The sequence below is a fragment of the Chiloscyllium plagiosum genome, unplaced genomic scaffold (genome assembly GCF_037043375.1).
Source record: "Chiloscyllium plagiosum isolate Xiang-an unplaced genomic scaffold, Cpla_swu_hap1 HiC_scaffold_2, whole genome shotgun sequence".
In the NCBI taxonomy this organism is placed as follows: Eukaryota; Metazoa; Chordata; class Chondrichthyes; order Orectolobiformes; family Hemiscylliidae; genus Chiloscyllium; species Chiloscyllium plagiosum.
The window spans coordinates 145,430,148-145,444,650 of NW_028270140.1; the positions used below are offsets into that span (position 1 = coordinate 145,430,148).

At 45.8% G+C, this 14,503-nt stretch overlaps 1 protein-coding gene across 3 annotated transcripts in view; it reads right to left on the reverse strand.

Annotated features, from left to right (window-relative positions):
• Nucleotides 1–14,503, reverse strand: part of palld (palladin, cytoskeletal associated protein) — a 570,384-nt gene that overhangs the window by 206,345 nt on the left and 349,536 nt on the right. For all 3 annotated transcript variants that reach the window (XM_087974116.1, XM_087974108.1, XM_087974125.1), the window contains 3 exons: nt 10,594–10,735; nt 9,395–9,418; nt 7,454–7,576 (listed from right to left, as the gene is read on the reverse strand). In XM_087974116.1, the coding sequence (XP_087830242.1) occupies nt 7,454–7,576; nt 9,395–9,418; nt 10,594–10,735 (289 nt within the window). The remainder of the gene's footprint in view (nt 1–7,453; nt 7,577–9,394; nt 9,419–10,593; nt 10,736–14,503) is intronic.

Consider the following 14,503-nt stretch of genomic DNA (forward strand, 5'->3'; position numbering starts at 1 on the left):
TCCTGGCTACTGTCCAAATTCTCTCACCTTAGAGGAATTCCAGGCACAGGGGAATATTGAATAGCGGTGCAGGTTCAAGGGGCTGAATGGCCGACTCTTGCTTCTATTTCTTCCTGTCTTATTGTAAAACGTAATTTCCTGGGAATTTCCACGGAGTCAGCTGCAGGTGGGATTCCAGAGGAGAGACTATCTGGCCATCGGAAAATTTGGGTCAATATTGGAGATTGCTTACCCAACTGTGTTCTCTTTTCCACCTGAATGGAAATCTCTCCGGAATTGATCTGTGATCAGCAGGAGTGGAAGAACAAGACGTGGCCACTGCAGGCTGTTGTGTAACTAAGGGCTCCTCAGTGATCAGAAATATTTAAGCCACGAGGCATATCGCCCAACGTTCTCTCACACAGAAATTTGGATTTTGGAGAGTGTGGTGCTGTTTATGCAGGAAAAGGGGCAAAAGAAAGGATGAGGAGGAAATCCCAGCCACACCTAACCTGAATCTTATTTCCGATTGGGCCAGCTGTGAGGTGGCCTTCAGATATCACATGATCTCTTGGCCACAACCAGGTGCACCGAGCACTGGCTGAAGGAATGCCAGCCTCCTTTTCCCATTCTTTTCCTCAAAGGCATGACAGTCATCTCGCTGTCTCTGGAAGAACTCAACAATTCCTCCACACGGCACGGTGGCTCAGTGGTTAGCACTGCTGCCTCACAGCACCAGGGTCCCAGGTTCGATTCCAGCCTCGGGCGACTGTGTGGAGTTTGCACATTCTCCCCGTGTCTGCGTGGGTTTCCTCCGGGTGCTCCGGTTTTCTCCCACAGTGTGCAGGCCAGGTGGATTGGCTGTGCTCAATTGCTTCTAGTGTTAGGTGCATTAGTCAGAGGGGAATGGGTCTGGGTGGGTTACTCTTCGGAGGGTCAGTGTGGACTGGTTGGGCTGAAGGGCCTGTATCCAGACTGTAGGGAATCTAATCTAACCATCCCCAAAACAACACTCACAAGCACCAAGATGGCGTAAAATCTGTGTCGCATGAGGGTTAGTGGTTCGCTACCTCACAGCGCCAGGGACCCGGGTTTAATTCCACCCTCGGGAGACTGTATATGTGGAGTTTCCACATTCTCCTCATATCTGCGTGGGTTTCCTCCCACAGTCCAAAAGATGTGCAGTCATGTGGATTGGCCATGCTAAATTGCCCATAGTCTCCAGGAATGTGTAGGTTAGGTAGATTAGCCGTGGGAAATGCAAGGTTACAGGGATAGAGTAGAGAGGTGGGATGCTCTTAGGAGGGTCAGTGTGGACCAGATGGACCGAATGGCCCGCTATCACACGGTATGGATTCTATGATTCTAAGTTCGGTTAGATCAAGCTCAAACAGGGGCTTTATTAGCTGCATATGTACAGTAGGTATTTGTTTGTTGGGCCTGTTATTTGGAGAAGATATGAACCAAACCATTCAGAGGTTCTCAGAATGAGGTGTTGCCATCAGTATTTGTGACTATTTTGTCACTCAAAGTGAGTTCCACTTGTTACATCCCTACAATCTGTCAGCTTGTTTAAAAATTCATCAATAGAATGGAGGCATCACTGGCTAGGCCAGCATTTATTGTCCATCACCAAAATAGGTAGTGTGGTGGACAGTGAAGAAGATTATCTCAGAGTGTAACAGGAACTCGATCAGATGGGCCAATGGGCTGAGGAGTGGCAGATGGAGTTGAATTTAGATAAATATGAGGTGCTGCATTTTGGAAAGACTCCACTTTCAGAGTAGGACTTATACACTTAATAGTAGGGCCCTGGGGAGCTGAACAAAGGGACCTAAGGGTGCAGATACATAGTTCCTTGAAAGTGGAGTCGCAAGTGGGCAGGATAGTGAAGTGCATTGAGTGTAGGAACTTGGATGTCACGTTGCAGCTGTACAGGACGTTGGCTAGGCCACTTTTGGAATAGTGCATTCAATTCTGATCTCCCTGCCAAAGGAAAGATGTTGTGAAACTTGAAAGGGTTCAGATGTTAATAATAACATCTGTTGTGGCAAGCAGGTAAGTGCTGAATTTTGCTTGTATTATTTAGACACAGTTTTTGTTTAAACAGTTAGCTTTAGAGGGATGGCAGTGAAGGCAGTGCAATGTTCCTCCTGCAACATGTATGAGGTGAGGGATGCCATCGACGTCCCTGCCGATTACACTTGCAGGAAGTGCACCCATCTCCAGCTCCTCCAAGACCGTGTTAGGGAACTGGAGCTGGAGTTGGATGAACTTCGGATCATTCGGGAGGCAGAGGGGGTCATAGATCAGAGTTATAGGGAAGTAGTAACTCCAAAGATGGCAGATAGATGGGTGACAGTGAGGGGGACTGGGAGGAAGCAGCCAGTGCAGGGACCTCCTGCGGCCATTCCCCTCAAGAACAAGTATACCGTTTTGGATACTTGTGGGGGGGATGACTTACCAGGGGTAAGTAATGGGGCTCAGGCCTCTGGCACGGAGCCTGTCCCCGTTACTCAGAAGGGAAGGGTGAAGAAGAGCAGAGCAGTAGTAATTGGGGACTCGATAGTTCGTGGCACAGATAGGCGGTTTTGTGGGAACGAGAGAGACTCACGTTTGGTATGTTGCCTCCCAGGTGCAAGGGTACGTGATGTCTCTGATCGTGTTTTCCGGGTCCTGGAGGGGGAGGGGGAGCAACCCGAAGTCGTGGTCCACTTTGGCACCAACGACATAGGTAGGAGGAGTGCTGAGGATGTTAGACAGGCTTTCAGGGAGCTAGGTTGGAAGCTTGGAGTTAGAACAAACAGAGTTGTTGTCTCTGGTTTGTTACCCGTGCCACGTGATAGAGATTCGAGGAATAGGGAGAGAGAACAATTAAATGCGTGGCTTCAGGGATGGTGCAGGAGGGAGGGGTTCCAGTTTTTGGATAACTGGGGTTCTTTCTGGGGACGGTGGGACCTCTATAAACAGGATGGTCTACACCTGAACCTGAGGGGAACCAGTATCCTTGGGGGGAGGTTTGCTAGTGCTCTTGGGGGGGGTTTAAACTAACTCGGCAGGGGCATGGGAACCTAGATTGTAGCTTCAGGGTGCAGGGCCTGGAGTGTAGGGAGGTGAGGAACATGGCATCAATTTCCAAGGAGGGTGCCTGTAAACAGGGAAGTGGCTTGAAGTGTGTATACTTCAATGCAAGAAGTATACGAAATAAGGTAGGTGAACTTGCAGCGTTGGTTGGTACCTGGGACTTCGATGTTGTGGCTATTACGGAGACATGGCTAGAACAGGGACAGGATTGGCTGTTGCAGGTTCCGGGATTTAAATGTTTTAGTAGGGTCAGAGGTGGGGGTAAAAGAGGGGGAGGTGTGGCATTGCTTGTCAAAGATAGTATTACAGCGGTGGAAAGGACGATGGATGAGGACTTGCCATCTGAGGTAGTTTGGGCTGAGGTTAGGAATAGGAAAGGTGAGGTCACCCTGTTAGGAGTCTTTTACAGGCCTCCTAATAGTCCTAGAATCATTGAAGAAAGGATAGGGAAGGTGATTCAGGAGATGAGTGACAGTAATAAGGTGGTTGTTATGGGGGACTTTAACTTTCCTGATATTGATTGGGAAAGCTATAGCTCAAGTTCGTTAGATGGGTCAGTGTTTGTTCAATGTGTGCAGGAGAGTTTCCTGACACAATATGTAGACAGGCCAACAAGAGGTGAGGCCATACTGGATTTGGTTCTGGGTAACGAACCAGGCCAGGTGTTAGAATTAGAGGTAGGTGAGCACTTTGGGGATAGTGACCATAATTCGGTGATTTTTACACTCGTGATGGAGAGGGATAAGTGTGTACTGCAGGGCAAGAATTATAGCTGGGGTAAGGGAAATTATGATGCGGTGAGGCATGACTTAGGATGTGTGGCTTGGAAAAGTAGACTCCAAGGCAAGAGTGTAAATGATATGTGGAACTTGTTCAAGGGGCAACTATTGAGTGTCCTTGATAATTATGTACCTGTCAGGCAGGAAGGAAAGGGTCGTGCGAGGGAGCCGTGGTTTAATAAGGAATTGGAATCCCTTGTTAAATGGAAGAGGGCGGCCTATCTCAAGATGAGACGTGAAGGTTCAATTGGGGCGATTGAGAGTTATAGGGTAGCCAGGAAGGACCTGAAGAGAGAGCTAAAAGCAGCAAGGAGGGGACATGAAAGGTCCTTAGTAGATAGGATTAGGGAAAACCCTAAGGCTTTCTATAGGTATGTTAGGAATAAAAGAATGACTAGGGTAGGAATAGGTCCAGTCAAGGATAGTAGGGGGAAGTTGCGTGTGGAGGCGGAAGAGATTGGGGAGACACTGAATGAATACTTTTCTTCAGTATTCACTCAGGAACAGGGCATTGTTGTCGATGAGAATACTGAGGCACAAATAAGTAGAATGGATGGCTTTGAGGTATGTAGAGAAGAGGTGTTGGAAATCCTGAAAAAGGTGAAAATAGATAAGTCCCCTGGGCCTGATGGCATTTATCCTAGGATTCTCTGGGAAGCAAGGGAGGAGATTGCAGAGCCATTGGCCTTGATTTTTATGTCCTCTTTGTCTACAGGAGTAGTCCCAGAAGACTGGAGGATAGCAAATGTGGTTCCCTTGTTCAAAAAGGGGAGTAGGGATAGCCCTAGTAACTATAGGCCGGTGAGTCTCACTTCTGTTGTGGGCAAAGTCTTAGAGAGAATTGTAAGGGATAGGATTTATGCACATCTGGATAGGAATAATGTGATCAAGGATAGTCAGCATGGTTTTGTGAAGGGCAAGTCGTGCCTCACAAACCTTATTGAATTCTTTGAAAAGGTGACGAAGGAGGTTGATGAGGGGAAAGCGGTAGATGTGGTATATATGGATTTTAGTAAGGCGTTTGATAAGGTTCCCCATGGTAGGCTACTGCAGAAAATACGGAGATATGGCATTGAGGGTGAGTTGGAGGTTTGGATTAGGAATTGGCTGGATGGAAGAAGACAGAGGGTAGTAGTTGATGGCAAAGTTTCTTCATGGAGTGCCGTCACTAGCGGTGTTCCGCAAGGATCTGTTTTGGGACCATTGCTGTTTGTCATTTTTATAAATGACCTGGAAGAGGGGTTAGAAGGTTGGGTGAGCAAGTTTGCGGATGATACGGAAGTCGGAGGAGTTGTTGACAGTGAGGAAGCATGTGGCAGGTTACAGCAGGATATAGAGAAGCTGCAGAGCTGGGCAGAAAGGTGGCAGATGGAATTCAATGTAGCTAAGTGCGAGGTGATTCACTTTGGGAAGAATAACAAAAAGATGGGGTACTGGGCTAATGGTCGGATACTTGGTAGTGTGGATGAGCAGAGGGATCTTGGTGTCCATGTACACAGATCTCTGAAAGTTGCCACCCAGGTAAATAGTGCGGTGAGGAAGGCATATGGCGTACTGGCTTTTATTGGTAGAGGAATTGAGTTCCGGAGTCCTGAGGTCATGATGCAGTTGTATAAGACTCTGGTACGGCCGCATCTGGAATATTGTGTGCAGTTTTGGTCGCCATACTATAGGAAGGATGTGGAGGCATTGGAACGGGTGCAGAGGAGGTTTACCAGGATGTTGCCTGGTATGGAAGGAAAATCGTATGAGGAAAGACTGAGGCACTTGGGGCTGTTTTCACTAGAGAAAAGAAGGTTTAGGGGTGACTTGATTGAGGTGTACAAGATGATTAGGGGGTTAGATAGGGTCGACAGTATGAACCTTTTCCCGCGTATTGAGTCGGGTATTACAAGGGGGCATAGCTTTAAATTAAGGGGGGGTAGATATAGGACTGATGTTAGGGGTAGGTTCTTCACTCAGCGAGTCGTTAGTTCATGGAATGCCCTGCCAGTAACAGTGGTGGACTCTCCCTCTTTATGGGCATTTAAGAGGGCATTGGATAGGTATATGGAGGATAGTGGGTTAGTGTAGTTTAGGTGGGCTTGGATCGGCGCAACATCGAGGGCCCAAGGGCCTGTACTGCGCTGTATTCTTCTATGTTCTATAAAAGATTAACAATGATGTTGCTCGGGTTTGAGTTATAAGGAGAGGCTGAACAGACTGGGGGTATTTTCCCTGGAGCATCAGAGGCTGAGTGGTGACCTTATCCAGGTTTATAAAATTATAAGGGGCATAGAAAGGGTGAAGAGTCAATGTGTTTTTCCCTGGGATGGAGAGTCCAAAACTAGAGGGCATAGATTTAGAGTGAGGGGGACAAGATTTAAAAGGGACCTAAGGGGCAACCTTTTCACACAGAGGCTGGTGCATGTAAGGACTGAGCTGCCAGAGGGAGTGGTGGAGGCTGGTACAATTACAGCATTTAAACAGCATCTGGATGGGTATATGAATAGGAAGGGCTTTGATGGATATGGGCCAAGTGCTGGCAAATGGGACTAAATCAATTTAGGATATCTGGTCAGCATGGATGAGTTGGACCGAAGGGTCTGCTTCCTGTATAAATTTTGACTCAATTGCCTAGAGGACAGCCAAGAGTCAACCCCACATTGCTGTAGGTCTGAAGTCTCATGTCGGCCCAACCAGGTAAGGATGGCAATTTCCCTCCCTAAAGGACATTAGTGAACCAGATAGATTTTTATAACAATTGACAGTGGTTACATGGTCATCATCAGACTAGCTTTATTTTTTAACTCTGGATTTTTATCTGCCATGGTGGGGATTCGAATTCATGTCCTCAGAATATGTGGTCATTATCAGGCAGTATCTAGTGGTTGAGGTGACTGCTCCAGAGGCCTTGAAAGCAGGCCTGTGTAGCAGTTGGGTATATTTTATAGAATGTTTTACACTTCTAACACAGTGTCACGTATGGGATCAGGCATCTGAGTATTGAGTGGATTGGAAGGTGAGGCTGTTGCACATGAGAAGTCAAAGACATTTTGATAAACGGGGGCTGAATGGCCTCATCATGCTCCTCATTCTTATGTCCTTGTGAAATAGAGATAGATAAATAGAGGAGTTAGGCAGGTAATTAGATTGAGATTGACAGTCACCGATATACATAAGCAGATAAACAGACAACCACCTGATGAAGGAGCATTGCTCCGAAAGCTCGTGCTTCCAAATAAACCTGTTGGACTATAACCTGGTGTTGTATGGCTTTTCACTGACAAAAAGTGACATATTGGAATTGAAACGTTAACTCAATTTCTCTCTCCGCAGACCTGCTGAATTTCTCCAGCATTTTCTGTTTTTAAATAAATGGATAGACACAGATAGGCAGAAAAATATTTAGATTCTTGGCTTGTTTTTCATCTAGGTACCGCCCTACACCCCACCTTCCATGCAAGACAATAATTATCTTTCCACCCCCTATTAGAACTCTCAAATTGGGCTATCCCTCAATGATGTGGCTTCAATGTCTGCACCACACACACATGGTCAGGTCTCTATGACTCGGCTAGGTCAGATTCTCATTCTGTTCTCCCGTCTAAGCCATCACCAACTTCACCCACCTGATCTGAGTGTGAGCTGGGCACTACAAGACACAGTGCCAAAGGAGTTGGTAACTGTGCAAGTAAACGTTCCGGCATCTTCCACAAAGGTTTCGGCGATCACCAGAGTGCAGATTTCTTCTTCTGAAAGTATCAAGACAATTGTTTTTGAGTTGCGACTTCTGCACGTTAATGTTCTACTCATGACAGGATCCCAGCCAGCAATCAATGATAAAGCCCACTAGGTTTTATAAAAGAAAGTTGAATTTGAATATCATCTGGCGTACCAATAACGATTTACAACGATGTGGTGACTGTTGTGAACAAATGCATTGTGTATTCGCCAGTTTGTTGCATATTTTATAAATTTGATTTACCTCAGAGCAGTGCTGAGGTACTAATGCAAAGTCTCGGTTTATTTACAGGGCTTTCAGTGATCACAAGGCATCTTCATAGGTCTGGCTTCTCAGGTCGTTTAGCTCTCAGAGACTACTTCCATGTTTAATCCATCAAGCAATGTTAACACAGATCAGTCAACATATTAACATGATCAGACACAGATCAATTAAGACATTGAACAGTAAAATTTGATATCCAGTCTGTTCTGTTATAACACGTTCCTTCAACACAAATTGACTTTAGCGCAGTGATGAATATAAACTGTTATTTGTAGATTGTGAACATTCCTTATCTGTATTGGCTATAACACGATTCTGGCCCAATTAGTTTAAATGGCGCGGCGTTCACGTGATTTTCTTATAATACGAGATCGCACATGAACAGAACGATCACGTTATATCAGAACTGACTGTATTGTAGCCCACAACAGGTTGACTAAACGAAAGGCAGTGTGGTTGAGTTCTGGGATCAGAGGACTGCCTTTTTGGGAGGGATTGGGTATATCAGGTCTATGATCTTTGGAGAATTGGAGATACTTATATTGAACTCAGAGAGGGCTCAACAGGTTAAGCGCTGGGAGGGTGCTTTTCCTGGCTGGCTGGGGACTCGAGAGTGAAGGATCACAGATTCAGGATAAAATGTTGGCCATCTTAGATTGGGTTGAGGAGGCATGCCCTCTCTGAAAGGGTCGTAAATCTTTGGAATTGTGAACTCAATCAAAGGTTGTGGAGCTGGAGTAGGAAGGTGGAGCTGCTGTAAAAGGTTACCTTATGAAATAGTCAAGCAGGTCTAAGGGATCAAGTAGCCTACTCCTTCTGTTATTCTCTTTGTTCTTAAGTCAGCCAGTACATAAATTTGAATAAAGTACAGAACCGTGGAGATGTGAAACAAACCCAGAAACTGAATTCTGATGAAGGGCCGCTTGAAATGGTAACCCTACTTTCTCTCCACGGATGCTACCAGACCTGCTGAGTTTGTCTGGCAATTTCTGTTACATTAATTTGAAACTCACTGTCTATGCTCAAGCACTACAAAAGCACAGCAATGCAGTCCATTCTTACTGCTCCTTGAATAGTCTAAAAAGTCACTGGCCTTCATTGAACAAAATTAAACATGAAACTAGCCTGACCATGCACTTTGACCTCACACCATCCTGACTAGTGACCAGATCACCATTCCTTTACTGTCATTGGGTCAAAATCCAGGAATCCTCTATCCAACAGTACTCTGAGTGTTGCTACACCATACAGTCACAGAACCATATAGCACGGAAACAGGCCCTTCGGCCCAACTCCTCCATGCCGACCAGGTTTCCTAAACTGAGTCATTGTTGGTTAATCATTCAGGGACCGGGGGCATTGGTGACTCAGCTGATGGTTATTCCCTGTCCCTAATTACCCTTTAAGCAGGTGATGGTGAGCTGCCTTCTTGAACACTTGAAGTCCATGGTGGGTAAGTACACTGTACAGAGCGAGCTCGCAAAGAACATAAGACAATAGGCAGACTCTACCAAGGTTCAGGAACTCTGCTATATGTAGGCTGATGATAATTGCAGGACCTTACCAGGCTCGGTGGCTGTTCGAGGCTCTGAGCATCACACCGGGACAGAGGTACCGTGGAACAGAAAAACAGAGACAGCAAATTAGCTCTGGTCCCTTCCAAGAGAACCAGTTCAACTCTTACAACACAGAGCTGCTGTTCTGGGCACAATCCACACTGAAAGAATGTCCAAAATTGCATGAGATTGCAAGAAGCATTGTCAAGTTTCCACTCAAATTCATTCACATTCTGCGGAACGTAAAATCTATCATGAGATTAGATTCCCTAAAGTATGGAAATAGGTCCTTCAGCCCAACAAGTCCACACCGACCCTCTGAAGGGAAACCCACCCAGAACCATTCCTCTACCCTATTACTCTACATTTACCCCTGCCTAATGCACCTAACCTACACATCCCTGAACACTATGGGTAATTTAGCATGACCAATTCACCTAACCTGCACATCGTTGGACTGTGGGAGGAAACCCACACAGACACGGGGAGAATGTGCAAACTCTACACAGACTGGAATCGAACCCAGGTCTCTGGTGCTGCAAGGTAGCAGTTAGCTCAGCCAACCACTGTACCACTCATGAACTGGAGCATCTCAAATTTCTTTTTAGAATGTCTTTCTTTCTCAATGATTGGGCATTTAGAAATATTAAAAAATATTTATTATATTTAGGACAGCAAACACATTCAATCTGAAGAACACTTTGCTGTGCATTGAGGCGCATCCTCAGGTCATGTCTAGCTCATTAGGTTTGATTGACCATGACCATATCGGAACAGCACCAGCAGGCTCAATGGGCCGATTGGCCTGATCCTGCTCCTGTTTTCTATGCAGTTAAAGCAACCTTAACTGAACATGACTTAGAAAAGAAACACAATGCTCATGAAACTAATGTACAAGAGTCAGTTTCTTGGGAAAGGTTTAAAAAAGGACAGGGTTGAAAATGCTCCTGTTGGTATCCTTGTGTTGAGCAAAACCTATAAGTTTTTGCACTTCCTCCCAAAATCCTGCAAAACAAGATCGTGCAGTAAACGAAAACCTGCCACAGTAACATACTTGACTTGGGGCTGTGATCGATTCGGTTCTAAGAGAATAGTTTTAAAGCTAGCATCAGAGATTGTGGAAACCTGACTTCTACATAAAATCTTCAGAAATACTGCGCCAAATGATACTGCCAGAACCGAGTGGAATCCGCGAGGTGTTCATTACTTTTTTGAAGGATTCGGAAGTCTGGAGAATCTTCGATCTCTGTTCCTTGTCTCAGCCAGTGCACTTTGACAGGAGGTGTGCCTTTAACTCGGCATTCCAGGGCAACGACCTGACCTTCAGAAGCATTGATGTCTTGCAGCACCTGCAGGGAGACAAGTGTTATCTGTACGGACCACCTTTCCTGCTCTGGTTACTACTTAATTGTCCGAGGTGACTCTCAAGGTTCCAGCCAAACCCACAAACCTCCCGCCCCAGGAACACGATACTTAAATCCTACTGTGTGCAGGTTTGGTCTCCTTACTTCAGAAAGTATGTACTGGCACTGGAGGGGGTGCGGAGGAGTTTCACCTGGTTTATGCCAGAGTTGAAGGGGTTGGCGTATGAGGAGAGACTGAGTAGATTGAGATTATATTCATTGGAATTTCGAAGAATGAGGGGGTATCTTATAGAAACATATAAAATTAAGAAGGGGATCGATAAAATAGGAATAGAGAGGATGTTTCCATTGGTAGGTGGGACTAGGACAAGATGGCATGGCCTCAAGAAGCAGGTTTAGAACTGAACTGAGAGGGACCTTCTTCACCCAGAGGGTTGTTAATCGATGGAATTCCTTGCCCAGGGAAATAGTTGACGCAACTTCAGTAATCGCTTTTAAAGCTAAGGTAGATACTTTTAAAAAAAAAGGAATTAAGGGATATGGTGAAAACGCGAGTAAGTGGAGCTGAGTCCATGAAAAGATTATCTGGCCAAATTGGCCATAAACAGGGTGAAAAAACAATAGAAAAAAAAAAACTGGCCACGATCTTATTGAATGGCAGAGCAGGCGAGATGGGCCGAATGGCCTACTCCTGCTCCTAGTTCTTATGTTCTACTCACTTAACACCCTCGTTATACAAATCGTTACCACAGAGGGCTGTCGAGGCTGGGTCATTAGGTATATCCAAAGCTGAGATAGACAGATTTTGAATCAGTAAAGGACTCAAGCAGAAAAATGCAATTGAGGATTATCAGGTATGCCATGATCCCACTCAATGGCAGTGCTGACTCAATGGGCTGAGTGGTCTACTTTTGTGATAATGTTTCAAACCTCAATTCTGAAACTTGAGCACATAATCTCGACTGAAACTTCCAATGTAGGGAAAACCTGAAAATGCTGGAAACGCTCAGCAGGTCTGGCAGCATCTGTGGAGAGAAATCAGTTAACGTTTTGGATCCGGTGACCCTTCCTCAGAACTCTGGTTTCTCTCCACAGATGCTGTCAGACCTGCTGAGCTTTTCCAGCAATTGCTGTTCTTGTTTCTGATTTCCAGCATCCCCAATTCTTTTGGTTTTTACTCCCAGTATAGAACTGGGGTGTGGCTGCTGTACATCCACATATACCCCTCAAACCTGCCCTGGTATTTGATAAGATAGTGGTGGATCTGATTTTGACCTCAAATTCATACTCCTGCCTAGCCTCAACACGTTCCTGCTGAGTAAATGGATCTACCCATTAGGCTGTAGACCACAGATGAAGTCTATCGTCATTACCCACTCCTGCATTTACGTAGCACCTTGAATGCAGTAAAACACCACAAAACGGTCTAGACTACAAAATAAAAATACAAACCAATACAAACCACCATGGATGGGGAAACATTAGTCAAAAAGGCAGGCTTTAAGGAGTGCATTTTACAAAGGAGATGGAGAGACAGACACCCCGGAGATATTTAGAGAGGACATTCCAGAGCTTAGAGTCAAGGACAGGGCTTCCCAAAGTGGGTGGAAGGGATCCCAAGTGTGGGAAGGGATCCCAACTGTGGGAATTTTGAAGATGAGAGTTCTGAGACAGCCATGTTTGCTCCTCGAGCTCTCCCTTCCACACCCCTCCTGTCTTACCCCTCCCCTTTCATACGTGCCACCAGAAAGTTGCAATAGCTTTCAAAGGTTGAAAATGGGGTCACAGTGGGAACAAATTTTGGATGCACGAGTTTAAGATAGCTGTAATGTACTTACAACATTTTTTTCTGACCAGTTTTCTTGACCCCCCCTTAGTATCGGGCTGAAGTCACAGGCCCATCATCCAAAATGGGACCCTATGCACTTCTGATATTGTTTGGTTTTGAAAACTTACCACCCTCAATTTTTCTTATTCATTCACGGAATGAGGGCACCGCTGACTCGGTCAGCATTTATTGCCTATCCCTAATTGCCCAGAAGGGGGAGTTAAGAGTCAACCACATTGTTGTGGGTCTGGAGTCACATGTAGTCCAGACCAGGTAAGGATGTCCTTCCCTGAAGGGCGTTAGTGAATCAGATGGGACTTCCCCCCAACAATTGACAATGGATTCATTGGCTAGCACGAGACTCTTAAATCCAGATTTCTATTGAATACAAATTTGACCGTCTGCCATAATGGGATTTGAACCAGGGTCACCAGACCATCACCTTGATTTCTCGATTAAGAGCCCAGCGATAATACCACTAGACTATTGCCCTTCCTGCGACCCTGTGCCCCAGTGCACTGCCTGAAGGAATTGACATAACTATGTACCACTTTGCCCATGGTGAGCGCAGTGGAAAGGATCCCTCCAATATTAGATTGAACACTTGGAAAGGTCTGTAAACTCTTTCTCAATATCAGGCAGCTAGGGCTGTACCGTAATGGTGGTGGTGGTGGGGGGGGGGGGGGGGGGGGGGGGAGGGAGGTTGAAATCCGAGCGTCCCGAATAAAAGCACAGCGATTGACGGCAAGCTTTGTGCAGAACAGGCAGCCAATTTGACAGGGCAGAGCCGGAGCCACAACTCAGACAGGCTTTGCCGAAGGTTGACATGATGGATGTGGAGCTGAGCAAAGCAGCCCACAGAGAAACCGCAGTTTTGTGGAGGTGAAAGGTATCAGGCAACGTGCCAAGGCAGGAACTGACTCCCCAGCATGGAATTCGAGCTGAGGACAAAGGTGGCATTGTTTGTGTTACCAGCCCTGTTCTGCAGAAGATGTTTTGCAGGTTGGAGATTATGTCCCCTCCTGCTCAGTTTCATTGAGGTGTTCTGAGAGCTCTGTAGCTTCCAATACCAACCTGCAGAAACTGGCTTCCTGTTAGAACCATGGTTAACAGATATTCCCATGCTGATAGAAAACATCTGTATTCTAGCAAGAAAGCTGGAAATTAAACAATGGCTTACAGTTTCTGAAAATAGGTTTAGAAGCAGGAACACTGACGATGTCTGAATTACTCAGTGGTTAGCATTGATGCCTCACAGCACTGGAGACTAAGGTTCAATTCCACCCTCGGGCAACTGTACAGAGTTTGCACATTCTCCCCATGTCTGCGTGGTGCTCTGAGTGCTCCAGTTTCCTCCCACAGTCCAAAGATGTGCAGGTTGGGTGGATTGGCCATGGGAAATATGGGGTAGGTCTGGGTAGGATGCTCTTCAAAGGATTGGTGCAGGCTCGATGGGCTGAATGGCCTCTGCCTGCACTGTAGGGATTCTATGACTCTAACTCACCTGCTCTCAGCCCTCCCCAAAACAAGGATGTCTCAATCCCATATCACACCACTGAGTGCACTTCAAATTGCGTTTGTTATGTAGAAACAAAATACTGCAGGTGCTGGAAATCCGAAACAAACACAGAGAATGCTGGAGAAACTCAGCAGGTCTGGCAGCCTCTATGGAGAGAGAGAGAGAAAGCAAAGTTAATATTTCAGGTTGTGACGATATTATGGCTTTAAGAGGTTGATTTTGATGTGTTTTTTTAAGCAATAAAGGGTTGAGACAGAGGTGTCAATTGGTCTATAAGCAAATAAAGTAAACAGTCTGTGAGGCCTTGGGTTTTTTTTAAAAGAAGCTGCAACAATAGAAGCAACCTGAAGGGGTGGGGGCAAGCTCCTACAGAACTAAGACTTTTAGTTTTAGCTTTCAGCAGTTG